Source organism: Pteropus vampyrus, unplaced genomic scaffold, assembly GCF_000151845.1.
Source record: "Pteropus vampyrus isolate Shadow unplaced genomic scaffold, Pvam_2.0 Scaffold580, whole genome shotgun sequence".
NCBI lineage: Eukaryota > Metazoa > Chordata > Mammalia > Chiroptera > Pteropodidae > Pteropus > Pteropus vampyrus.
Genome location: NW_011889361.1, coordinates 443,396 through 461,456, shown reverse-complemented (window position 1 = coordinate 461,456; position 18,061 = coordinate 443,396). Strand labels below are relative to the sequence as shown.

Here is an 18,061-nt window from a genome sequence, read left to right as displayed (position 1 = left end):
CATTGGTATGTGGGATGAAGCACTAGCCTCACCCACAGATTATATCTTCTATCTAGATGATGCTGTATCCAGGGGAACCATATAACACTTGACTCTACACTTTGCCAAAAGCAATGGGTGGATTCCTTCAGCTCAGCTGTGGGAAGGAAGGTGGAGTGTGGGTGGGGATATTTCAACCCAGTTGGTGGTATTCTTCAGAACAAAGAGCTCCGGGCTGGGGGACAGTGAGAAGTTGTGACTATATAGCATTTTATCTGCGCTAGGAAAGTATAACATAAACTCAACTCAGGTGACTATAAGGCCATGCAGTCTATGAAATAAGCACCATCGCAGTCCATACCTTCCTGCCAGCTCTGTTGTTGTGCAGATTCATCAGGGCTCTGGCGTCCTTTCCTTTCCTTTCCTTGGCGTCCACAAACGCTCGAGCAAATTTGATCCCATAGTCAATGTTATCACTGCAGCCACCCCAGTCGAAAGTGCCCTTGCTGTCCTTGGCGGTTCCCTTCTTCTTTGGATCACAGGAACAGGATTTTAATTCTCCTTGGCTACAGGCCCTGGTGATGGCAAATACAACTCCAGCTGAGGAGATGGCGTAAACAAAGGCAGATTCTCGACTACCTGAAACAAAAATGCTTTTCTTAAAAGCGGTCTGGAGTTTCTAGTTGGGAATGACTTTTGCCTGATGTCTGGTTAATACTTGCTCTGCCTCTGACATGCTTCAACACTAGACAAAAAGGTAGTGGTATTCTTGAAGGATTCCTCTCTAGAGGAATTCTTTAATATGAATCATCACCATCTAATATAAGCCATGGTCAATAGATAACCTGTATGACAGCTATCCTTGGAGTAAATAGAATATTTCTAAAAATACAGCAAAAGCCTGCCGTGCCCAGCTCCTGGCTTCACATTGGTCTCAGACACATGCTTGCTTTATTCTAGAATCCTAAATGTCCTAGAAGAGAGAAGCGTAACATTTCTGTGCCTTTCTTTCCTCATCTGTAACTGACAGTCTGAATTCTCCAGTTCTATTATTTCATAATATATTTTGGCATTAATGCTGCTACAGCTCGAAGAAAACCTCCCAAGCCTCCAGGCATTACTGAGGACACTCATGCGTATTTGGATAGTGGAGACTGAAATACTGAACTCAAAGAAATCTGGGAGCTGAGGTGGGAAGAGAATTCGAGGCAGTAACCAGCCCCCCGCTCTAACGCCGGAGAGCTTTGGCTTGGCATCAACTTTCACAAGTAATTGAGAGATTGTTGAAGGCAATATGCAATATCCTAGAGTTACATACTGTGTCTGACTATTAAGGTGAATTTACTTTCTTCTGGAACACCTGCACTAATCACTGGTATTGGTAAAAGACAGTGAAAAGCTTTTCTTTGGTTTTTCTGGAAGGAAACAAATTTACCGCCTATAATTAGACTTGGGCAAGAGCCCTTTGGGGTGCTTTCTTAGAATTGTTCTTTATTAGCGCACAGGCTACTTTCACTTACAGGCTGAAAGGTACATATTTCAGTGCAATAACTACATTAAATTATTTTAATAATCTGTAGTAACTCATAACACGGTGTTGTGGTGCAGTGACAGATATAAGGCTCTTTAGGGTACATGTGCACCTCATTTTTCAAGTGGAGCTGTATTTCATTGTTATTAGCATGCCTTTTTATTAATGATTGCTGCAGCGAATTTATTAACAATCAAAATATAAGCTGAACAATCTCATGCCAATGCAAGGCAGAAAACGGAGACCCATTTGGTGATTCAATATGTCAAGACGAGTGTGACTTTTTGAACCACACAGCTGAGAGAACAAACCACTTTTTCGTATCGAAGCCCTGCTTGGTTCTATTTGTCATTCAGTGCTAAAATTTATTATATGCCCCTTGCAATATTTGCTCTGCTAGTCTCATTATTAAAAATCAGGAAAACATATCTACACCATATTAAGTGGCACTTACCTCAGCCTTCAAAAAATATCTCCCCGAAACCTCTAACCATCATAAAAAGGAATCAGTCATGCCTTGTAGTTAGGTAAAATCAATTATATGAATATTTGCCATAGTAGCAGGTAGCACTCTCTAGAGAGAAATGTGATGGGCGTGGGGGCTGTTTCAGAGTCGCAAATTATAAGGATCACAGATTTTCTAAGTGCAATTGAGATGTTTTCTAAAAGACGGTGACTAATAGATGCTAATGTGGCTTAATCTCAGGTGGTGGCTCTCAGATATATAAGATATTGTATCCATTTGCAGTTTAGGAAAATTCTTTGTCCGTAGTTACTCCCTGAGGCTGCTAAAGGCTGGTTTTGGATTCAGAGTTCAGCGTCCACATTTAGAGATATCACATAGTGAGAAAATTCACAAATGCTTAATGTACTTTGCACTAGTCTTATTTTTTAAGGAGAAAGAAATCTTATGAGGTGGTCTTTTAGGGGGAAGATATGGCAAATGTGAATGATAGAATGTCAGTGTCAATAGTTTGAAAGTAGTAGAGGAATAAATTGTCTAGGCAAAGCACTCATTCTGGCTTAACTTGCGAACAATTACATTGAGTTGTTGGCTTAAAGAAAAAAAAATCACTTAAAATCTGCTACATTTTAGAAATAATATCCAAAGCAAAAATATCACCTTTCTAAATATTTGTCACTTATTACTCAAACATATTACTAAATAGCTAGATATTTATTTAAATAAAAAATTTAGCACAGGGATTGACTTTTCATTTGACATCCAGCTGTTTTGGTATCATGTAGATGCTGCCTTAAGATGTTTTCAGTTAAATGTCTTAGATGAATCACCAAAATGCTATGTGTGAAATAGTAGCACATTTCACGAGTTGGCTTTGTAGCAAAACAAATTTCGATCTTGGTGCTCTTCTTAGAAAAATGAATTCTTTTTAAAGCCATCACAATATAAAACAAAATCTAAATCTAAATAGTGATATTTAGACTTCTTGATGTGTTACTGTTGAACTTTCTCTAATTTTTGGATTGAGATAAGTCAAGCAATGTCTACTAAGTGTGTAGGCATAATTTTTGATCTAGGAGGGCAGAACACTAGAAGATAGGCTTTCTGGAAGTTTATGGGTTGTTCAACTCTTTTAAAATGCTTGTTTCTTTCTTTCTTTCTTTTTCTTTTTTTTTTTTTTTAAACAGTTATAAGGATAAGACCTAATCACTTTTCGTTTAAGGCTTATTCTAGAATTCTAGAGTATATTCTTGTAAATATTTGTAGTTTTTAAGTTTTTCTGCCTGTGACTGATGGCAGTCTATTGAACGAGTGAATTACAAATGTTCTGAAAACTCGTTCTGTCTTCCTTGGAGCAAAAGAGGCAAATGTTCTCCATTTCTCTGTGACTTCACCTAGATTAGCTCACCAGTGAGTCAATTAAAGTGCCAGACCTTGTCAGAGAGTTCGCAAATATCTGGCACAAGACATCATTGGGTATATTATGTATATGCTCTGTAGTTAAGATGCATCAAGGTTTTTCCTTTTCAAAGTGCTCACAACCATTTTTCAATGATTACAAATTAAATGTGCTTCTCATTTATAAAATGATCACCTCTAAATTCTGTCTAGGTGACCGTGGGGTATTTTGTGATTTTTATGTTCCCCTTTTACCTTCCTAGTCACCTATAAAGACATCTAGTTTTCCAAAGGAGCGTTCTTCACAACTCTAAGACGTGAATTTCCCTCCAAGCAATCAGTTGTAAAAGTCTCTGGTTAGCTTCTCTGGAATTTCATGATTATTTCCAGGATAAGCTACCATAGGCCAAATTTGGCCCTCCCAGAACCAACACAGAATTGTCACTGACAATCACAGGAGTTTACATAAATGTCCAGGAAGAAATCTGGCTGTGACGAATGAAAAGAAATTGTGTAGCACGTGTGTTTTAAGTTTTGAGTCTTTAACAAAGCATTCAGCTTTATCTGAAAGAACTCTGAGGAGAGTACAAGTTAGAATCTCTTATTTACCTGTGGCCTTAGACTAAGTCAAACTAGTTCCAACCTCTTCCTTCTCAGCAACTCTGTAGCTTTGAAGAAACAAACATTGCCAAGATTAAGTTAAAGTATTTTACGAATGGATCCCCAGCTTTAGCAGATCTTTAGGATCGGTGGTCAAAATAACTTCCTTTAATTTATAATCTAAAGGGGTTTTTTTCAACATAGAGACATCTTAATTTTCATAAACAGAATTGAAAGGTGATCATTTCATAAATGAGAAGCACATTTAATTTGTAGACATTGAAAAATGGTTGTGAGCACTTTGAAAAGGAAAAACCTTGATGTGTCTTAACTACAGAGTCTGTACCCAACGATGTCTTGTGCCAGATATTTGCAAACTCTCTGACAAGGTCCGGCACTTTAATTGACTCATTGGTGAGCTAATCTAGGTGAAGTCTGAAAATTCCATGCTGCTGAAATTTACTATTAACCTTTCAAAAATTTGCGATGTCATATCGAAACTCCAAAAGGAATGCAGAAGAATATAGTTCTTAAACTACAGAATAAAATTGCAGAACATGGCAGTAAATTCACTTAAGGGATACACTTCGAGTGAGTGCACTACGCCCTTGGGGGATTTCAGAGACATTCAGTTATGCATTTGGCCTCATAAAACCCTAGGGCTGTGATGATTACATGATAGAAACACCCTCTGTTAAGCATTACCAAGTGTACAGCCTGGATGATTTTCTTAGGAATGGAGGGGTGGGCAAAAACAAGTGTAAAGTTATCTGTTTCTGGGGTTCACACATAAGCTGTTGTATTTTCAGTCAGATTTCCCAGTAGCAAATAGGCCATGTTATTTCTTGGAGAATAATGTCAGGTTAAGAGATAGATATTTTTTTTAAATGAAACCTATTTTTCAGTTAATTTTCTCTGATTGTACACCAGCTAGTGAGCTACTCTCCACATTAAGAACTTTTACAGCGTTTATCATGTAATTAGATAATGTTTAATGCTCCTTCTAAGAAAACAACAACAAAACTAACTATGTATTCATGGTTCGCATCCCCACCTGCCTGAAATGCACCTGGAAAACACAAGGCCTTCACTACAAGTTCATTCATTCATTCATTTGACCATTCATTGAATGAATGGTGCCTGCAACACACAAAACACTAAGTGAGGTGCAGGGAAGCCAGACTAGCCCTGTTTTATAGAATTCACAGTTTGCTGAAAAAAATATTTAGATACAGTGTGACTCAAAGTTGAGTGGCTGAATGGAAGGTCAAAGGTGATGAGCAGAGAATCGTCTCTGCTTCTCAATAATGTTTATGTGTAATTGACAAAATCTGAACCCAGAGGGACAGGCATGGCTGTGACATGACATAGATGGACAGAGCAAAGAATAAAAAGACACCAGCCTGGGGTATTCATACTAATATATGACTGGCCTCCAATAAAACTTTAGGCAAGTTCCTTGATTTCTCAAGTCCTTATCTGTAAATAGGGACAATGCTCCCTCTACCCCGCAACAGAAGAAGCTTCTGGCTGAATAAAATGCAAGAAAAAATTAGCAGGAACTTTGAAGACCAACTATGAGGATGTGGTGTGAGAGGAAAGCCCATGCAGCTGCCCAAGGGCAGGAGACTTACTTCGGAGCAGGACTCTGCCAAAGAGGCTGTGGTCCCTGTCCAGGGTGTTGCAGTTCCAGCGGTGCTGGCGGAACTGGTGCTGGCACTCGGCTGTCCACTCCGCCACGCCCAGGCCAATGGCACGCATCACATCTGGGTGTCGGTGGCACAGCTGCCGCTGGCGGCTCACCAGTCCTGGCACATTGTCGCACATCACCCTGGAGGAGCCTCCTGTTGCTTTCATGTACCTGGCAAGGACCAAGACAGAGGTGAGAACACTGAACTATGAGGCTCCGAGCAGTGTTTCCTGGGAGACTAACGCGTTCAAAGCATGTTTCAAATATGAATTCCTTATGCTTTGGGAAATATTAGAAAGCAAAGGTTATTTAATTTTAGTTCGGTGAAGAAGCAACACGGCAGGCAGGGAGAGTGATGTGGCTGAAACCACCCCCCAAGAAGGCTCTCATCTTAAGGACGCAATGTGTCTGGACTTGGCTTTGGGGGAGCCGACCTTTAGAAGTTTCTCTTTCTCATTTATTTAAACATTAGGTTTAAGTGTGTTGAGAAACTGTCTGTATCTGTCTAACTGACACCTGCTGGTATCTGATGTTACACTCTCTTCACAGACATGCCATTCCTTCCTTACTAAAGAATCCTTTAAATATTTCCATTTTCCAGCTCTTCTTGGCTTTTATAGAGAACCTTTGGAAAAAATTCTTTCTATTGTTATTAAGGACACTAAATGTTTGGAAGAATCAAATAGTGTTATAGCTCCATAAAGTACTTTTGAAAAGAAACTTTAACAAAAAATTACATCATCATCTCTGCCCAGATGTTCTCTATTAGTTGTGAAATGTTTAGAAAGGTACCTTTTATATAACCCAAGCTGCCATAGGTGTCTTTTGAAGCGATCAAACAAGGAGAATGTCTTTTTCTTGTATTTTCATTATTTTATATGATCATAAAATTGTTACAGCTGTGACTTCCAAAAAATATATTTAAGTGACAGGTGAGAGACAATGTGACAAAAAGCCTGGGCAATAAATAATGTTTATACACCCACGGAAACAGAAGTAGTCATTTTATTGAAAAATGGTCATTCTGATAAATCAATCTTTGATCCTGTGTCAGCAATGTCAAGGCTAAACGCCTTCCTGTTCGAAGTGGCTTAAGAAGGAATTGAACTCTTCTTGCCATCAACGTCTCTGCTTTGCTCCTTTGAAGAGCTCCAGTGTCTTCCTGAAGTTCTCTGCTCTGGTTTTTCATTTGACTAAGACTCCTTACTTTTGCGAGATTCTTGAAAAAACACCCCACTGTAACAGATCTTTCCGAATTAGTATTTTAATATCTGTTGGGAAACTTTTAGGTGCAAGGAAGTTAAGGACCTCCTAACTCCATCTTTTCAAGATCATTAGGCGGGGAGATGCAGAAGAGTTTCTGGGTAGGGAGAAAATCTCCCTTTGGCACGTGTAACGATGCTAAGACTTGTAACGTTCACTGTGCAAAATAAATAAGTCGCTGATCAACGTACAGAGAACAGCAGCAAAAGTTACTCTTTTGGCGGGGGAGGAGGGGGATTGACTATGGTTTTGAACAAGGTAACATCTTAAAGCTCCCAGCTCCTGAGCTGCGCATTAAAGAGGTAGTCTCTACTTGGAGGCAGCACAACGTTCTTCCGCCCCACTGGGGCAAAGCATTAGGAATGTGGAAGGACGGGAAATAATGCAAAATCACACACTTTGGGTTCTACAGCTCCTGACTGACTGTATTGGCCCCTCGGTTTATCCTGAGGTTTTGTGCGTGTGGGCGGGTGGGATTGGTGGTGGCGGGGGTACTATTACAGTTTTCAAGGTGAAAACACACACACACACACACACACACACACACACACACACACACACACACACACGTACGTCTGAGCTAGAGACCCAGCTAGCGCGTCTCTCAACGGGATAAGAAATTGGCTGATTTTGCTGTCGCTCAGCTGGATCCAAATAAACCAAACATCACATCTCTCATTTGAGGGGGAATGTGGGTTGTTTTTATTCCCCCTTTGGAGTTATCAAAGCTGGAACGGGCTTCAGAGGAAAAGCAAAGGGGCTCAGGATGGGGCGGTAGGAGAGGGCAGCAGCCAGTGCTGGAGCTGGAATCCGCGACTGCCGCAGCCACGGGGAACCACCGCCGGGGAGGGTCTCTGTATCCAGTGCGGTCCCCATTCCATCTCGAAAATCCCCCCGCGCCCATGCGCGTGGACTTACCACCATGAAGAGCTGACCTCCGGGCTGAGCCAGGTCAAGAGCAGAGGGAGCCAGAGCCAGATTCCACCGAGAGGGGTGTTCATATTAACCCCCTTGCGTCCGCATTAGGTCAGACTCCGTGTGCGGGCGCCATCCGTGCCCAGAGCAGAAGCGCTCAGCGCTTGGAGCGCCTCGTCACGGTCGCCGGCGCCGCGCCTCGCCCCCGCCCCCGCCCCCCTCTTGGTCTGCGGCGAGTGGCGAGACTCGCTGATAAAGTTTCAAACGACCAGCGGGGCGAGCGATAAAGGCCAGCCTGGGCCGCCTCGCCCAAAGCCCAATTCCCTAGGCGCGGCGAGCGCAGGCAGCGGGAGAGCTCTGCGCACCTCCCGCGCGCCCCTGTCCGTTCTGCTCCCCGCCCGCTCCAGCGCAGCCGAGGGAGGGGGCGCTGCGCCCGGCGCCGGCGGGGAGGGGCGCGGGGTTTATACAAGGGTGGATAAAATAATGGCAAGAGGTGTGTGCGGGCGAGGTGAGGCGGGCGAGGAGGAACACCTCTGCGTGACCTCGAGCTCCTGAGGATGGAGACACCTTTCGGGAAGCTCCCAGCCAAAGAGCATCTGTGGACTCCGGCCACAGGGACGCGCGTTCAGGATAAGCGAGGCTACCCTCCTGCAGTCCGAAGTCCCGGAGCGTGCGATGTGTGAGGGATCGAGAGAGAGAGGATAAGGAGATAACTGTGTACAGGATCAGGAAACCAGAGAAGATTTTCAACTAATTGCTCCGCTTCTCTCTCTAACGCCGAGAGGAAGAGCGAGCACTTGTAAATTTGGAGCTGCCGAGTCTAGGCAGGGCAAGGCTGGGGAGGGAGGGGCCGGGCCTCAGGGAAATGAAGACCTGTGGCCTTGATTCCTCGGTGCTGGGATAATATGCAGAGCTCGCAGGGAGGGGAGTCGAGAAGGTCCATGACCCTATGGACCTCACCCAGGCGTCCTCGGCCAAAGCGTCCGGGGAAGATGCGGTTTTGACGCACACTCAGCTCCTCCCCAGCGCTGTGGAGCGCAAAAGATCACGGAGGGAGGCACCCAGGCGGCGAAGAGCCTGCCGTGGGTCGCGCCTCCCGCCGCCCTGGCTTTCAGCATTTGAGCTTTGTGGAGGCAAAAGGACCTTCTCCGTCCTGGATCTGGGCCCCTGCAGAGCGGAGAGAGAGAGAGAGGCTCGGGCCCGCGGGTGGAGCATCTTGAGCAGCAATTGGCTTGTAGCCCCGCCGTTTATCACCGGAAAGGAAGGAAGACCAGGAACTCGCGGCGGCCGTGAACTGTTCCACTGCTCTTTTCCTAGGGCGGAGGAGCCCGCCGCCCGCCTGGGAAACACGCCTTGGGGAACCCGAAATGTGTGTGCGTACTGGGGGCGGGGATGAAGACGAGCGCCGCATTATTTGCAGAGCGTGGAGAGGTGGCGGTCCAGATAGGAAGAACCCGCTCTCCCTCCACCCAGTCCTCCGGCGAGAGCAGCAGCCCTGCTGGGCGCGAGAGCAGCGAGAGGCTAGACGGGGCGAAGCTCAGAAACGCCAAAAACCTGAAAGATGCTGTCATCGCCACCCCCTTTCCCCCCGCCGGTCCCTGGCAGGTCCAGCCCCTCCCAGGCTGACCCAGATACATCCCCGTTTGGGTCCGGAAAGGGAGGGGAGGGAAACAAGTACCGCGCCACCCACGACTCGGGAAGAGCAGGGCTCCGCGCCAGGGCCGCTCCGTATCGCTGGGCCACCACCCAGGGGAAGTTCTGGTCGGTCTGTGCCGGTCGCGAGGGAGGGGCCACTGCGTCTCTGCTCACTGTGTATGCACACACTGGTGGGGGGCGGGGGGAGGGCAAGGGGCGTGATGTGATAGGCATCAAATAGCAACAAATATCTCATTTACTTCTATGCTTATGCTCACAAACCTCTTCTGGGTGAAGCAGAAGCTAACATTTAATTTCGCCCTCCTTTGTCCACAGTCTCCTACAGTAAATCCAGACACTTGGGATATGTACAAGAGATGGGTGGCCCCAGAGGAACCATAAGTTGCCAAAATTCCACTTCTACCAGTGAATAATGTAGGGGTGTGGATGTGTATGTTGGAAAGGTAGGCAGTTGTATGTTTCTCTCATAGACAAAGAGACCTGAAACTACCTAAAAAACTCCTCAACTCAAAGTTCCACCCACCTCATCACTTCATGTTCTCACAGCCACAGGGAATTAGAAATACATGAAGTGTGACCATCAGCTTAGAGGTCCTTTCTCTCTGCCCAGGGAATTATGGAGCGGCCAGGAGGTCTGCCCTGATGTTGGTGTGGCCAAGAGGGAGACTTAAACCTGAAATAGATCTCCTGGGGATAAAAGGGACCATCCCCCAGATGAAACCTACCCAAAGACTTCATCCTGGGACAGGAGGAAAAGTACCACACCACTTGCAGAGAAGAAGTCAGGCTTGGTGAGAGGCAAAAAGCTGAAAAAGTTCAAAAGAAGCTAAAAGGCCCACCCAAACACCCCTTCCCTACCTGTCTAGAGGCTGCCTAAACCAGATGACTTGTCTCTTTCACATCTGTGATTCCGTTGCCCTCTCTTTCTCCACCCCTGACCATGTATGGCCATTAACAGCCCTGTGAAACGTCTCTTCCTTCCAGACAGGTCTGACTTTCCTCTCATCTGTACCTCTTCTCCTGATGGACATTTTCACTTTGAAGACAGAGTGTTCACTACCAGCAGAATTTCAGAAATGCTCAAGAAAATTAGTAGGAAAGAAGGTTGTCGCAAACCTCACTTCTCTTGCAATAAAAAGTACCATTCTAAAGAAGAGTTAATAAATAATGAAGTAAATTGCATATGACTTCAGCCTTGCTATAGCTCATGATGAGGTAAGGAAAGACAGGGTTCAGAGTGCCTTTAGATCTAGGAATTTAATGTCTGAATTTTGGTTTCTTCAATGAGAAATCTCAGAATTGGCTGTAAAACTCATTTACAGTATGCAGAATCCAATTCTCTTTCTGGAGATTAATGATAGTTTGCTTGTAACTTCAGTAAAGCATTATAGCCAAATGAGTCAGTCTATTTTCTTAGTTAGATCCATTGTTTGTCTAATCTCCCAGGGCAGAGAGAGAGAACTAATTTACTACCAAACTATCTCCACCCTTTAAAAATGGAGAGTTACTTCTAAAACCAAATAGTCATTTGCCTTTCAGTCTGAACTGGCTTCTTCCTAAGGCAGTGTCTCCTAATTTAGCTACTAACCAATGATTTAAAGGTCGAGTATCTCCAACTTAGATTCAATGACCTTAAGAGAGAACATTGTGTACTAACAGCACAGGCCAAGAATGGGAAATAAAAATATATGTGTCTTCTTTACTTTCTAAATCTATGAGTATTATATACATAACAATATAGGTTACATATCGAATAACATAGAATATATGTCACTAGAACTCTTTTATTTACTAAATCTATTCAACTAAGACTATCATAGGTTAAGTTTAAAATTTGAAGTTTGCCTGCAATGCCCTTAAAAGATTACTCCCTTTTCCCTTTAGTCACTCCTAAAATTTTTATTAACACATTTATTTACCTATTTTTTTTGTCAGAAATTGCTTTAAGGAAAAATTTTAATATCAGTGATTTAAATCTCAACGTGCATTTAAATTAATGTGCACCAAAAGCTTGCTTCCAGCCATGAGAGAGTAATAGGTACCTAATTTATTCTCCTGCTAAAAACAAACAAACAAACAAACAAACAAACAAACAAACTCTCTAAGACTGGACAAAACTAGATGGGGCAAATGTTTTTCAGGGATTGAACAATAGGCAGCACACAGCTGTGATCCTTGAGAGAAGGGAAATACATGAAGTTTTTTCTACTGAAGGGCACTTTTTCTGGGGTGCAAGGAAGTGGAACACAAGCAGGGCAATAGACTCAGTTGAGGAAGAGAATAGAGTTTTGCACTGTTGAAGCAGCTGAAATTGGCAAGGTAGCATATATGAAAGTAGGTATCTGTGAAAAGGGGGGTCCCACAAGTCTACATGGAGAGTCACCATGGTCCTTGGCCAAGAGCTGAACTAAATGTAGATATGATGAGACTCTGCAAGATCTAGCGGAAGTAGCCTGCGGCATGTCATGTGATATTGAGAGACGTTAGAGTTCCAACTTAGCAGGATGTAGAGACTTCGTTAAGTACTTCAGACATCCAGCTGAGATGCTAGAAAGGACATCCCCTTAAAGTAAGGGTCATACTTTAATGTAAAAAGCATGTCTTAGAACAAAAAAAATTCAAAATTTTGTTTCCCCATATCACAAGCTTTAACAAAGAATGAAAACAGACAAGCCAAGGGGAATTTATAAGAATAAAACCAACATTCATTACAGGAAGACAAAATTGCATCATTTATAATCTTAAGAATACAATAGAAAATTAATAGGCAAGTGAAAAACCTGAAAAATGTGACCCATACTTGAGAGAATGCAGTCAAAAAGAACTGACTCTTAGATGGCCCAGATGTAGGAACAGGTAGGAAGGAAATTTTAAAATAGCTCTTATATACTGAATGTTCAAGAAAAGGAAAATATGGTCACAGTGAACAAATAGATGCAGAATCAGTAAAGAAATAGAAGCCATAAGAAACAAAGACAAGGAGAAAATACTAAAGCTACACAAAAAACAGACACCATAGTTTCATGGGAGAAATCATAAGACATGGTTGACTTTTAGACAGAAACTATTGAAATCAGAAGAGAGTAGAATAACTTGTTTAAAGTGGGGGGAGGGAGACTGCTAAAATGGAATTTCATAATCATTGTAAAGCTCTTTAAAAAATGAAGACAAAATAAAGATGCTTTCAAACAAAAGCTAAGAAAATAAGTATTAAGCCAGTTCTTTAGGCTAAAGAAAAATTATACGAGATGATATTATGAAATTGCAGAAAGTAATGAACACTGGGGAGGGTAAATTTGTGGGAAAACATAAAATAATACTGAATGTTAAAATCATGATTATCATATCTTGTGAGGTTTAAAACATATGGAAGGAAAATATATGAAATCATTAGCACAAAAAGCAGGAGAGTACTGAGTCCAGGTAAAATGGAATAATAAATTTGACCCTATCTCTCTCTCTCTGAATATAGTCATGTGTCTTGGAATGAATGCATGGAAAAGCTATTTGAGGACTCTGAAAAGTAAATGAAAGCAGGTGAGTTGAGAAAGACCAAAATTTTAAGGACCACTAAATGACAGTGAGTTTCTTACGTTGTATCTCCTCTGGTATCCTAAAGCCTGGATCCAAGGCAGCCAAAACCTTGAAGTGGGTACCTTTCCTGGACAAAAAGACCTACAGAAGAAGTCTCCAGAGAAGCCATCTCATTTCAATTCAAGAAGCACGAAAGGGACTCTTAACATCTTCAGAGTGGGAGAAATCCCCTTGGTTCTGCTCCACTCCATTTCTCTTATATCCCAGTCCCCTGGGAAGTCCTGTGTTGATGTTGGCAGTAGTGACAGAGGCAGCAGTGAGAGCCCGCATAAGCCTAAAACTTTTGAGAAATGGTAAAAATCATTTCCAAACAGAGGTCCCAAGAAGGTGGGACAAAAATCCAACTGAGATCCCAAGAAGGTGGGACAAAAATCCATTTTTTTCTTTTTCTTTCTCTTTCTCTTCTGCTATGTGGCTCCAGACATGGGTGAAGTCACAGAAAGTGTATTGCAGAGTGAGATAACTAAAGCTTCATTTTCTGGCCAGAGGACCAAAAAGGGAAGTTCTTGGGAACTAGAAAGCATCTGGAAAGTCATGAAAAATGAAGAGCTTGAGAAAGTGATCCCCCAAAAGTCACATGCGAACTGCTATTCTTACTCTCCGTCCCCACCCCCACAGTTGTGCACATGTAGATCTGACCCTGAAGAGCACACCAAAGACTTTGAGAACTGAACTATGAGACAGACCATCCCCCAGATCCCAGACGAACCACTGGGTTTACACGTGCGAGGCAGGCAAGACTAGCATTGCAAAGGCCTCAGGAACTGAAATAACATCAGAACAAGAACCCAGAGAAATCTGGTCAGAATCTTTGGCCTGACTGGGTTGATTGTGTACTAAAATAAGAACACCATAGGATTTAAACAAGACCCAGAGTCTCTTAACATTCTATTTAAAATGTCCAAGATAGAATCAAAATTACCTTGCTTATAAAGAACCAGGACAATTCCAACTCAAATAGGAAAAGACAATCTACAGACACTAAGTCCTAGATGACACAGATGTTGAAATGATTGAACACTTTTAAAGCATCTATTTTGAAAATGCTCCAGGAAATAAGGGTGAATAATTTTGAAATACATGAACAATAGAAAATATCAGCAAAGACACACAAAATGGAAAGAAGAACTACATAGAAGTTTTAAAACTGAAAATGTATGTACTACCTTCACAGTGAGATAGTGAAATATTTATCTCACTGGCTAAGGCCAATATAGAAAAGGAGATGACAGAGGAAAGTATGAGTGAAATTGAAGATAGATCAATGTAAATAATCCAGTCCTAACAACAGAAGAAAAAAAAAAAAGATTGAAAGGAAGTGAGCAAAGCTTCATAGATCTAATCTCTGAAACAATTTTATAAGATATAACATTGTCTCATGGAATCCTAGAAGGAGATGAGAAAAAATCCATTGCAACAAAAAATATTTACAGAAATAATGGCTAAAAACTTTCTAAATTTTGTCTAAGGTATAAACCTAGAGATTCTAAAAGTTCGGCAAATTCCAAACCTTAAGAAATCTATGCAAGGTACATCATAATAAAACTGCTGAAAGCTAAAGGCGAAGACAAAGTCTTAACAGAGACAGATGACATATTACTTATGAGAAACAAAGGAGAACGATGATTTGAATGACTGTAGATTTCTCAACAGAAATTATGAAACTAGAAGGGAAAGAATAGGTATTTTTAAAGCTCTGAATGAAAAGAACGCTCAGCCTAGAATTCTATATCCAGTGAAAAAATTCATCAATGAAAGTGAAATAAAGACACTCTTATAAGAAGACTAACAAAGAATTCATTGTTAACAGACCTGTTCTAAAATAAATGGTAAAGGAAGTTTTTAAGACAAAAGGGAAATGATACAAGAAGGAAACTAGGAAAATCCAGAATGAAGGAAAAGCAAGAGAAATGGTAAATATTATTAACTTCCACTTCTCTCCAGTTATATAAAGTATGTTTGATAGTTGAAGGCAAAAATAGTGTTTTCATTGTATGTAGTGTTTTCATTGTATGTAGAGGTAATACATAGAGACTATATCAAGCAGGGGGGATAAAGGGAACTTACATGGTGATAGCTTTCTACATTCCACTTGAAGTCATAAAACGATTCTAAGTACACTATAAAAAAGGTATGTGTACATAACATAATCCATATTTCACCACTAAAAAAAACTATACAAAGAAATATAGCAAAAAACCCCATAATACATTAAAATAAAAAATGTTCAAATACTCCAAAAGAAGGCAAGAAAAGGGAATAAGAAGAATGGAAAACAGAACAAACAGGAAACAAAACAAATAATTAAATGTTAGATGTAAATCAAAACATATCAATAGTTATATAAAATATATAGTCCCAACACAAAAATTTTAAACAAAGATTGTCTGAATGAACAAAAACATAAGACCCAACTGTATGCTGCCTACCAGAAACTGACTTCAAATATAATAAAGAGAAAGATAGAAAAAGATAAATTATGCAAACAATTTTTTAAAAGCCAAAGTAGATGTATCAACATCAAAATAGGTATTCGATCAAAAATATTTACCTGAAATGGGAGACGTGACGTAATAATAATAGAGTTAATTCACCAAGAAAAAATACAGTTTAAATATGTATGCACCAAAAAATAGACTTTCAAAACATATGGAGCAAAAATTGACAGAATTGAAATAAAAACAAATATTCAATTATAGTTGGAGATGTCAACACTCTACTTTCAGAAGTTGAAAGAATGAACAGACCAAATCAGCAAGATGTAGAATTCAATAGCACCATCAACAAACTGGATTTAGTTGACATTTATAAAATAAGTCACTCTACAGCAGCAAATATACATTTTTTCCAAGTGAACATGAAACATTCACTAAACTAGATAACATGCCGGGTAATGAGATAAATCTTAATAAATTAAAAGAATTGAAATCATACAAAGTATGTTCCCTGCTCATAATGGAATTAAGTGGAAATCAATAAGAGGAATCAAAATATCTCTAAAATCTTGAAAATTATGCAACATACCTCTAAATAATCTATTAATCAAAAAAGTCTCAAGAGCTATTATACAATATTTTATCCTGAATACCTTATTGTAAAACCATATTTAATAGATACTACAAGAATACATATTGCAATCTCCAGATTAACCACTAAAGAAATAACACAATAAGTTTTCCAGTTATTTATTGTTGTATAATAAATCATCCCCAAAATAACAGCTTTTTAAAAATTGGGATATAATTGACATGTAACACTGTATTAGTTTTAGGTGTACAACATAAAGGCATACCTCAGAGATTTAATGGGTTTGGTTCTAGACCACTCAATAAATAATATGACAATAAAGTGAGTCACATTAATTTTTTGGTTTTCCAGTGCATATGAAAGTTATGTTATACTATACTGTAGTCTATGAAGTGTGCAATAGCATTATGTCTAAAATAATAATATACATACTTTAGTTAAAAAAATACTTTATTGCTACAAAGTGCTAACTATCATCTGAGTCTTCAGCAAGTCGAAATTGTTTTGCTGGTAGAGGGTCTTGCCTCGATTTTGATGGCTGCTGACTGATCAGCATGGTGGCTGCTGAAGGTTGAGGTGGCTGTGGCAATTTCTTAAATTAAGACAGCAATGAAGTTTGCCTCATTGGCTGACTTGTCCTGTCACAAACAATTTCTCTGAAGCATGCAATGCTGTTTGATAGAATTTTACCCACAGCAGCTTCTTTTAAAATTGGAGTCAATCCTCTCAAACTCTGTTGCTGCTTTATCAATGAATTTTATGTAATGATCTAAACTCTTTGTTATCATTTCAACCATCTTCACAGCATCTTCAACAGGAGCAGATTCCATCTGAAGAAACTACTTTCTTTGCTCATCCATAAGCAGCAACTCCTCATCTGTCAAGTTTTATTATAAAATTGTAGCAATTCAGTCACATCTTTAGGCTCCACTTACAATTCTGATTCTCTTGCTATTTCTACCACATCTGCAGTTACTTCTTCCTCTGAAGTTTTAAATCCCCTTAGTGTCATCTAGGAGAGTTGGAATCAACTCTTTCCCCAACTGCTGCTAATGTTGATATTTTAACCTCTTCCCAAGGAATTACGAATATTCTTAGGGCATCTAAATGAATCCTTTTCAGAAGGTTTTCCAGAAGGCACAAGGTTGCCACAGACCTTAAATTTGTAAAAAATGAAATATCTGTGAAGTGTAATAAAAGTAAGCACAATAAAACAAAGTATGCCTATAATGATCCGATATATGTATATACTGTGAAATGATTACCACAATTAGTTAACATCTATCATTGTACATAGTGATGCTTTTTTCTTTCTTGTAATGAGAACTTTTAAGATTTATTATATTAGCAACTTTAAAATATACAATACTGTTGACTGTAATCACCATGCTATATATTATATCCCCAGGACTTATTTACCATATAACTGAAAGTTTATACCTTTTGACCACCTTCACCCATTTCATCTACTTCCCATCCACCACCACTGGAAACCACCAATTTGTTCTCTGTAGGTACGAGTTTGTATTTTTAGGTTCGACATTTAATGATCATACAGTATTTATCTTTCTCTGCCTGACTTACTTCACTTGGCAAAATGCCCTCGAGGTCTATCCATGTTGTCACAAAAAACAGAATTTCCTTTTTTTTTGGCTAAATAATATTCCTGTGTGTGTGTGTGTGTGTGTGTGTGTGTGTGTGTGCGCGCGCGCGCGCGCACGTGTGTGTGACATTTTCTTTATTCATTCATCTGTCAATGAACACTTGTTTTCAGATAAGGAGTTAATATATTTTCTCTCATTGCATAAGTTCTCTTTTCACTTTCTGATTTTGAGTCCTCGCTGTTTTTTCTTGGTGAGTCTAGCTAAAGGTTTGTCAATTTTGTTTATCTTTTCAGAGAACCAGCTCTTAGTTTCATTGGCTTTTCTATTGTCTTTTTTAGTTT

At 40.5% G+C, this 18,061-nt stretch overlaps 1 protein-coding gene across 1 annotated transcript in view; it reads right to left on the bottom strand.

Annotated features, from left to right (window-relative positions):
• Positions 1 to 8,228, bottom strand: part of WNT2 (Wnt family member 2) — a 38,869-nt gene extending 30,641 nt beyond the window's left edge. The window contains exons 1-3 of the mRNA XM_011384438.1: positions 7,843 to 8,228; positions 5,606 to 5,832; positions 341 to 618 (exon numbers count right to left, since the gene is read on the bottom strand). Of these exons, the coding sequence (XP_011382740.1) occupies positions 341 to 618; positions 5,606 to 5,832; positions 7,843 to 7,925 (588 nt within the window). The 5' untranslated portion in view covers positions 7,926 to 8,228. The remainder of the gene's footprint in view (positions 1 to 340; positions 619 to 5,605; positions 5,833 to 7,842) is intronic.
• Positions 8,229 to 18,061: the final 9,833 nt, after the last annotated feature.